The 9,860-nt window shown below is 44.6% G+C and overlaps 1 protein-coding gene across 5 annotated transcripts; it reads left to right on the top strand.

Moving 5' to 3' along the window:
• Positions 1-702: 702 nt before the first annotated feature.
• On the top strand, positions 703-9,472 carry PYCARD (PYD and CARD domain containing). Of its 5 annotated transcripts, XM_063429055.1 has the most exons (5): positions 703-1,029; positions 1,126-1,167; positions 4,528-4,569; positions 5,384-5,425; positions 8,293-8,467. In XM_063429055.1, the coding sequence occupies exons 1-5, from the start codon at positions 753-755 to the stop codon at positions 8,355-8,357; spliced, it is 468 nt and encodes a 155-aa protein (XP_063285125.1). In that variant the 5' UTR covers positions 703-752; the 3' UTR covers positions 8,358-8,467. The 5 variants fall into 5 exon arrangements, with proteins under 5 accessions (XP_063285125.1, XP_063285126.1, XP_063285127.1 ...); XM_063429056.1 differs by lacking the exon at positions 5,384-5,425 and having other exon boundaries at positions 8,293-8,465; XM_063429057.1 differs by lacking the exons at positions 4,528-4,569; positions 5,384-5,425 and adding an exon at positions 2,232-2,273 and having other exon boundaries at positions 8,293-8,465.
• Positions 9,473-9,860: the final 388 nt, after the last annotated feature.

Here is a 9,860-nt window from a genome sequence, read left to right as displayed (position 1 = left end):
ATGTATTGTGATGTATGGGCGGTTGGGCTGTGTGTGAGTGTATGTATTGTGATGTATGGGCGGTTGGGCTGTGTGTGAGTGTATGTATTGTGATGTATGGGTGGTTGGGCTGTGTGTGAGTGTGTGAGTGTATGAGTGTATGTATTGTGATGTATGGGCAGTGGGCAGTTGGGCTGTTGTTGGCTGTGAATAATGCACTTACTTTCTTTTGGTTCTTTATTTTCTGTTCCTGTTGGCAGTTGGTGGAATGTTCGAGGGATTTGAAACCCTGTGTAACAAGGTAGCAATATGAAGATACTGTTAAATATGTATTAATAAAGTGAGTACTTCATTATACAGGAATTATTGGCTTATTTGTATAAAACATCACAGGAATTATATAAATAAGCTGAAAAATAATAATTTTGCTACTTTTTTAGTTAGTTTCTTTTGGTTTACAATTTAGAGTCTTTCACAATACTTCTTAGTGAATAAACTGTCAAAACCAGCGACACCCATGCAGAACGTACCCTACAGCTTTACAGTAACACACGTGATTTCTTAGAAACCCTGCGGAGGGAGGGGGAGAGGCAGGAGAGGAGAAAAGAACGGTTACAAATGTTTATTTCACATATCAGATAGGTTGTTACATAGATGGCTGGCTATTGGAGGTCAAGCAGGGATGGGAAGGTGTAAAGGCAGCAATAAGGAAATAGATAAAGTTAATATGGTTTTATTGCTGAGCGAAGCAGGAAACAACATTATGAGAAAAAATGAGTTTTACCGTGCGAGACGCGCTGGTCAGAAACCTGGAAGAATTAGGTGAAAGAAACTTTAAAAGATTCCGGACCAAACTAAATGAGTTTCCAGTGGAAGAACCGTACAGGAGCATTCCGAAGGCACGTCTGGAGAAGGCGGACGAAGACGATGTTGCAGATCTCATTCTTGCAGCTTATTCCAATCCCTACGGGGTAACGGTGACCCTCGAGGTGCTGCGGCAAATCGACCAAAATCAAATAGCAGAAAAATTAGAACAAGACTTGGAGAAAGGTAAGGAATCCTTAACCTGCACGAAACACATAGATCTTCAGAAATAAAACACTTTTATTAACTCCCACTATTTTCTCTCTCGATCTCTATTTACAGCCAGCAATTACAAGAAGCCAAGTAACGGAGACAAACCTGCTGGTATGATGGGCACACAGCCGGCAGACACTGGTAGGCACCCAGCGGGCAGATACTGGTAGGCACCCAGCGGGCAGATACTGGTAGGCACCCAGCAGGCAGATACTGGTAGGCACACAGCTGGCAGACACTGGTAGGCACACAACGGGCAGACACTGGTAGGCACACAGCGGGCAGACACATATAAAGGGGAGAGAGATGGCACACAGCGGGCAGACACATATAAAGGGGAGAGAGATGGGCACACAGCTGGCAGGCACTTATAAAGAGGAGAGAGATTGGCATACAGCTGGCAGACATTTAGAAAGAGGAGAGAGATGGCACACAGCGGGCAGACACATATAAAGGGGAGAGAGATGGGCACACAGGTGGCAGACACTTCTAAAGAGGAGATGGGCACACAACTGGCAGACACTTATAAAGAGGAGAGAGATGGGCATACAGCTGGCAGGCACTTATAAAGAGGAGAGAGATGGGCATACAGCTGGCAGGCACTTATAAAGAGGAGAGAGATGGGCACACAGGTGGCAGACACTTATAAAGAGGACAAAGAGGGAACACAGTGGGCAGACACTTATAAAGAGGAGAGAGATGGGCACACAACTGGCAGGCACTTATAAAGAGGAGAGAGATGGGCATACAGCTGGCAGGCACTTATAAAGAGGAGAGAGATGGGCACACAGCTGGCAGGCACTTATAAAGAGGAGAGAGATGGGCACACAGCTGGCAGGCACTTATAAAGAGGAGAGAGATTGGCATACAGCGGGCAGACATTTATAAAGAGGAGAGAGATGGGCACATGGTTCTGGAGAGAGGTACATACAGACAGTTGTGACGTAGGAGAGGAATATTGCTGGGAGATATTAGGAATGAAGGGAAAGAGATGGGAATATGGAGAATAAAGGAGTGAAACGGGGGATAGAGAGAACATTGGGAGTGAGATGAGGGAAACAGAGAATAAAGGGAGGGGGAGGAGATAACAGAACATATATAGAGACTGCACAGGGTCTGATTATCTGTTTCAGTTCAGTTAATTCCTGATTTTCTCTCTTTATCTCCATTTACAGTTAACAATTATGGGATTTTAGAAATGGCGCCTAATCGTGCTGGTAAGATGGGCAGAACACTGGCAGACACTACTGATGGGCAGACACTTATAAAGAGAAGAGAGATGGGCACACAGCTGGCAGACACTTATAAAGAGGAGAGAGATTGGCATACAGCTGGCAGACATTTATAAAGAGGAGAGAGATGGGCACACAGCTGGCAGACACTTATAAAGAAAGAAATGGGCACACAGCTGGCAGACACTTATAAAGAAAGAAATGGGCACACAGCTGGCAGACACTTATAAAGAGGAGAGAGATGGGCACATGGTTCCAAAGAGGGTGTAACGGCTACCCAGGTAGTGAGAGGGTATCTGCCGTTGGAGACGTCCTTTTCCCTGCAAGCTGCTGTGGAAAGGTAGAGCTGGTATGATCCCATCCACGATATCCAGAGAGAGAGTCAGGTTCAGCTGTGAAAGAGCAGAGTAATATTCCCAAATAATCCCCTTCCAAGAACGAGACGAGGCTACGTTTTGAAGGGTCAAGAAGAACTGAGGACTGGAACACCCAGCCTGCTTTTTATTACAAAAAGGTACAAACAGAACACACCCAGGGGGAGGTTGAAAATAACCAATCATATACATGGTACCACCCCCACGTCTCCTCCTCTCAGATAAACACATAACATAATTATAGCATACAGTAAAAATACAGTTTTCACACATACACTGTAACTTTAAAACTATACATTCAAATCCCTCCAGTGGATCAAAAGTTAGCTGGAGGACCCTTTATGACCGACCGCAAGCACATTTTCCTGCCCAAAACAGTTCCATAGATTTGGGCTGTGCGGTCGGTCAATTTCATGCCGAAAAACAACTAAGTCCCATTTCGAAACTGCGGGACTTAGTTTCTGGAGCTGAAAAACGAAGTGTAGGAGAAGGTAAGGGTCAGCGGTGTTCGGTAAAATGTGTAGCCGATTTCAGTTCCACAGAATCTTTAGCATACACCGCTGACCGCATTCGAATGAACAAAGATGGCCGCCGCCACATGTTCCTTTGCACGAACTGCGGCCACCCAGCGGTCGGCAATTAACCTGCAGTAACCTCACAGCCTGGGAGCTAAATTGCCTGCATACTTTAACTTCTGTGTGGTCCGCCTGTGTGGTACTTGGTTCAGTAAGCCCTATTTACTGAGCCAGGGACAAGTTATTTTACAGGTCTGGGGACATAGTCTTAAAGGGGCATTGTTCAGCAAAGTCCCAATATGTCCCCAGACGGTTCTTAAAGGGCCATACATACCCAATAAAAGTTAATAAGTTTTCAGGGGCACAATCTTCCAGGGGCCATAGTCATGAGGAAGGAGGCTGGCAAATAGGCTTCTCCACAATCCAGGGAAGCAGGGCAATTTTCCATTTAAAGGGCCAGTTACAAATAGTGATTTGTAACAGAGGGGCAGATTCAAACAAATGTAGGACAGGAATACTGCTGGGAGATATTAGGAATGAGGGGAAAGAGATGGGAATATGGAGAATAAAGGGGTGAAACGGGGGATAGAGAGAACATTGGGAGTGAGATGAGGGAAACAGAGAATAAAGGGAGGGGGAGGGTGATAACAGAACATATATAGAGACTGCACAGGGTCTGATTATCTGTTTCAGTTCAGTTAATTCCTGATTTTCTCTCTTTATCTCCATTTACAGTTAACAATCATGGGATTTTAAAAATGGCGCCTAATCGTGCTGGTAAGATGGGCAGAACACTGGCAGACACTACTGATGGGCAGACACTTATAAAGAGAAGCGAGATGGGCACACAGCTGGCAAACACTTATAAAGAGGAGAGAGATTGGCATACAGCTGGCAGACACTTAAAAAAGAGAAGAAAGATGAGCACAAAGCTGGCAGACACTTAGAAAAAGGGGAGAGATGGGCACACAGCTGGCAGACACATAAAGAGGAGAGAGATGGCCACACAGCTGGCAGATAGTTATAAAGAGGAGAGAGATTGGCATACAGCTGGCAGACACTTATAAAGAGGAGTGAGATTGGCACATGGTTCCAAAGAGGGGCAGATTCAAACAGATGTAGGACAGGAATACTGCTGGGAGATATTAGGAATGAAGGGAAAGAGATGGGAATATGGAGAATAAAGGGGTGAAACGGGGGATAGAGAGAACATTGGGAGTGAGATGAGGGAAACAGAGAATAAAGGGAGGGGGAGGGGGATAACAGAACATATATAGAGACTGCACAGGGTCTGATTATCTGTTTCGGCTCAATTAATTCCTGATTTTCTCTCTTTATCTCCATTTACAGTTAACAATTATGGGATTTTAAAAATGGCCCCTAATCGTGCTGGTAAGATGGGCAGAACACTGGCAGACACTACTGATGGGCAGACACTTATAAAGAGAAGAGAGCTGGGCACACAGCTGGCAGACACTTATAAAGATGAGAGAGATTGGCATACAGCTGGCAGACACTTATAAAGAGGAGAGAGACTGGCATACAGCTGGCAGACATTTATAAAGAGGAGAGAGATTGGCATACAGCTGGCAGACATTTATAAAGAGGAGAGAGATTGGCACACAGCTGGCAGACATTTATAAAGAGGAGAGAGATTGGCATACAGCTGGCAGACATTTATAAAGAGGAGAGAGATTGGCATACAGCTGGCAGACACTTATAAAGAGGAGAGAGATTGACACATGGTTCTGGAGAGAGGTACATACAGACAGTCGTGACGTAGGAGAGGAATATTGCTGGGGGGAGAGAGATGGGCACACAGCTGGCAGACACTTATAAAGACGAGAGAGATGGGTGCACAGCTGGCAGACACATAATTAGGAGAGAGATGGTCACACAGCGGGCAGACACTGATAAAGAAGGGAGAGATTGGCACATGGTTCTGGAGAGATGTACATACAGACAGTCGTGACGTAGGAGAGGAATATTGCTGGGAGATATTAGGAATGAAGGGAATGAGATGGGAATATGGAGAATAAAGGAGTGAAACGGGGGACACAGAGAATATTGGGGGGGGGAGGGGATAACAGAACACATATAGAGACTGTAACCTCCCTCTCCCCCACCTCCAGCATAGGGCATAGGGTCTGATTATCTGGCTTGACTCAATTAATTCCTGATTTTCTCTTTTCATCTCCATTTACAGTTAACAATTATGGGATGGCAGCCATAGCGCCCCAAACTGCTGGTAAGATGGGCAAAACACAAGCAGACATTACTGATGGGCAGACACTTATAAAGAGGACAAAATAGGATGTACCTAAACCTATAAAGTAAAAGAAAATACGCTCATGGGGGATTAACGTAAAGCACTTTATTACTCCTGAGGAAGTCTGAGAAGACAGACGAAACGCGTAGAGTGAGCTTGACATGCGCATTGTCGTCTCTTTGGCCTATTCCAGTTATAACCAATTAACCTCCAATAAGCACAGACACAAGGATTATTTGGCAAAAATATTCCACGGCTTTATTAATTATATATATAAAATAAGATATAAAATTTAAGAGGTCATTGTCACCAACATTTGAAAAGACATCCCCCCAATTAATATGACTAAGCCACTCCCCTTTTACCAATTAACCAATCAAGTAACACTCCTCCATAGGCCTGCCTCCTAGCTCTGTCAAGGCCCATTCCACCTAGCTTTGCTTATTCCATGGGCTTCAATTTATTTGTATTTGTATTTTATTTTGTTTTATACCTGTTTTTCCTGCTGGATATCTCTTTGAGGATTACCATATTCCACAGCGATGGGACAAACAGATTTGTACTGATGGGCCTTCTTTTTTTATTTTTTTTTAATTCTTTATTTTTGCTGTGCAGGTGGGTACAAGGAATCAACAGACGCCACAACAGCATATTGCAAGATAAACAGTGGTTAAACAGTGGCATGAGAGCCTGCACATTTTTATATTTGTAACAAGCTTGGCTAAACAGTCGTATCTTTAGCGGGAAGTTAAATACAATATAGCAAGATAATTAATGCTTAACTTGTCTAGATCGGCATTTGTGCTAGGCATAGGTGTGAGATACAAAACAGTGAGTTTATATTTGCAGTAAAAACAGGAGCTAAGGCCAACATCAGGAACAGATTTCTATAAGCTTAATTAAGTTTAACCACCTGGGGGCAGCAGAGCGTCGGATATACATGCATGCTCAGACATTTTAATTGCTTTCTAACTGCAGGAAGAGAGTCCGATGTAAAAGACACACATTAATATTGTGGATGAGGTGCTGGATTAAGAGATACACCATAGTCTGTTAGAGCTGTAGGCATATATGGTTAGAAGCCGCTTGATCCCTCCTGCAGCTGTGCTAAATCTGTGCTTGTAGCTCGTTGTTTCAGTGTGCGGGGGCTTGACAGTCAGGAGCGGAGTGAAGCTTGTTCCCCATTCTCTTTGTCCCCTTGTACTCAGGCAGGGTCAGAGTCCAGGAGTAGTAGTGTTATGGTGCTGAGGCTTCCTTGTGGAGTGTTTCCCTTATACAGTTATCCTGTGGGTGGAAGGAGCACTCAGTCTGTCTGCCGTTGTTTAGGTACTTCCCCCTCATTTCTCCGTCTCACAATGAGCGCGGCAGCCATCTTGGATTTTCCCATGCGGTCCCCAGTCAGTCCTCCTGCAGCCTGGATGCCCTGAACGCGCGCTGCGTCCCCGGTGGGGTCCGGGATAACCCCCCGGCCCACAGGGGGGGGGGGGTAACGGGGCCCTTAGCAGGCGGTGGGAGGTCCCGCCGGACCAAGTACGGGAGATCGGCCGCTTCTCCCGCCAGGGCCTCACAGCAGGCCAAAATCCCACTCGCCCACCAGACCGCATCGCCAGCGGAGCGGGGGCTGATACTTGCCCCAAAGGTTGGTGGTCGGGTCCCCTTTGCCCTCTCACGGCAGCTGAGGGTTTTCAGGCGAGTAGGGGCATTTTTAGGCTGGTTATTGCGGGTTTGTCAAGGAGACGTGGTGCCCCACGTTCAGCCAGCTCGGCGGCCAGGCCCCCCCCCGATGGGCCTTTTTATACCTTTTACACTGTAAGTGCAACTATTAAAAGCTGATTTATACTTTACAACAGTGCTATACTATGCCATTTTTTATCTTTTACATGCAATATTCATCATTCCAATTGTGAGGAATTCGTGAGAATCCACTTAACTGATGAGCCTGAAAATCACTTCAATTTTGTGAGTGCAATATATTAATAAGGGGCTATTTGTGTCTTTACGTTAATCCCCTATGAGCGTATTTTCTTTTACTTTATAGGTTTAGGTACATCCTATTTTGTCTAAAGTTGTATTGAGGATTGAGAGGAATCCTTTTGTTGCACCTATACCCGATCAAAAAGGAAGTAACTATCCTTTTATTTTATTTTATTTCTATATACTGCACCTGGGTGGTCTAAACCTGTATTTTTGTACTTATAAAGAGGAGAGAGATGGGCACACAGCTGGCAGGCACTTATAAAGAGGAGAGAGATGGGCACACAGCTGGCAGACACTTATAAAGAGGAGAGAGATGGGCACACAGCTGGCATACATTTATAAAGAGGAGAGAGATTGGCACACAGCTGGCAGACATTTATAAAGAGGAGAGAGATTGGCACACAGCTGGCAGACATTTATAAAGAGGAGAGAGATTGGCACACATCTGGCAGACACTTATAAAGAGGAGAGAGATTGGCACACAGCTGGCAGACATTTATAAAGAGGAGAGAGATGGGCACACAGCTGGCAGACACTTATAAAGAGGAGAGAGATTGGCACACAGCTGGCAGACACTTATAAAGAGGAGAGAGATGTGCACATGGTTCTGGAGAGAGGTACATACAGACAGTTGTGACGTAGGAGAGGAATATTGCTGGGAGATATTAGGAATGAGGGGAAAGAGATGGGAATATGGAGAATAAAGGAGTGAAACGGGGGATAGAGAGAACATTGGGAGTGAGATGAGGGAAACAGAGAATAAAGGGAGGGGGAGGAGATAACAGAACATATATAGAGACTGCACAGGGTCTGATTATCTGTTTCGGCTCAATTAATTCCTGATTTTCTCTCTTTATCTCCATTTGCAGTTAACAATTATGGGATTTTAGAAATAGTGCCTAATCCTGCTGGTACGACGGGCAGACACTACTGATGGGCAGACAAATATAAAGAGGAGCCAGATGGGCACACAGCGGGCAGAAACAAAAAGATAGGTAGTGCCACTGCCAAGAAGGATATAAAAATAGACAATGAATAATAATAGACCGCGCTAGTAAAACCAAATAAAATCCTTTAAAAATATTTAAAATGATGTACCAGGTATACAAATACTGTCCCATAAAAGTGTCCTTTCTTATCACAAGTTTCCGTGGTATGTTTTTGGTTATTGCTTTATTTAATCGCTGTATATAAAAGAGAGCAAAAGAAGGGTCTTCACATAGAGGGGTGAAGCAGGGTCTTCACATAAAGGGGTGAAATGTAGGATATAGAACATAAAGGGGTTAGACGGGAAGATATAGAATATAAAGGGGTGAGATGGGAAGATATAGAACATAAAGGGGTGAGATTGGAAGATATAGAACATAAAGGGGTTAGACGGGAAGATATAGAATATAAAGGGGTAAGATGGGAAGATATAGAACATAAAGGGGTGAGATGGGAAGATATAGAACATAAAGGGGTTAGACGGGAAGATATAGAATATAAAGGGGTGGGATGGGAAGATATAGTACATAAATGGATGAGATGGGAAGATATAGAACATAAAGGGGCGAGATTGGAAGATATAGAACGTAAAGGGATGATATGGGAAGATATAGAACATAAAGAGGTGAGATAGGAATCTGCGTAATTTAAAGGGGTGATAACAGAATACAGACAGACACAGGATAGTCTCTGAGGTTTGATAGTCTCCTCCACCCCCACAGCTGCAGAGCACTTCGTGGACAGACACAGGGCAGAGCTGATCAGCAGGAGGGGTCTGGTGGATCCTGTACTTGATGCTCTCCTGTCCAGGAAGCTTCATACAGATGAACATTATTCCATTGTCCGCAGTAAGACCACCTCTCAGGAGAAGATGAGGGAGCTCTATGAATTTTCCAGATCTTGGGGTGTTGGTGACAAGGATACTTTCTACCAGATACTACGGAAACACAACAAACCGCTCATCATTGACCTGGATCGCTCTGGCAGCTGCTAGATTGTAAGCCTTTCTGGCAAGGTCCTGTGTATCTTTACCCAACACCAATCACTTGGTCACAGTTTGAATACAAATCCACGTTTCCAGCCACTAACCACGTGACCAGTGGCGTACACACAACCAATGGGTCCTCTGTGCGAAACTGATCCATTGGCCTCCCTCCCTCTTCCCCCCCTCTAACAACCCCCCCAACAGACACACACAGAGACAGAAAGATACATACAGACACATACATACACACATGACACATACATACAAAGACATACATACAAACAGACAAGCACACATATATACAGACACACATACACACACAACAAACATACATACAAAGACACATACATACAAACAGACAGGCACACATACATACAGACAGACAGACACAGACACATACACACACACAGACACATACAGACACACACACACACACAGACAGACACACACACACACAAGACACAT

Source organism: Pelobates fuscus, chromosome 8, assembly GCF_036172605.1.
Source record: "Pelobates fuscus isolate aPelFus1 chromosome 8, aPelFus1.pri, whole genome shotgun sequence".
Taxonomy (NCBI): domain Eukaryota; kingdom Metazoa; phylum Chordata; class Amphibia; order Anura; family Pelobatidae; genus Pelobates; species Pelobates fuscus.
This window is presented reverse-complemented; position numbering and strand designations above follow the sequence as displayed.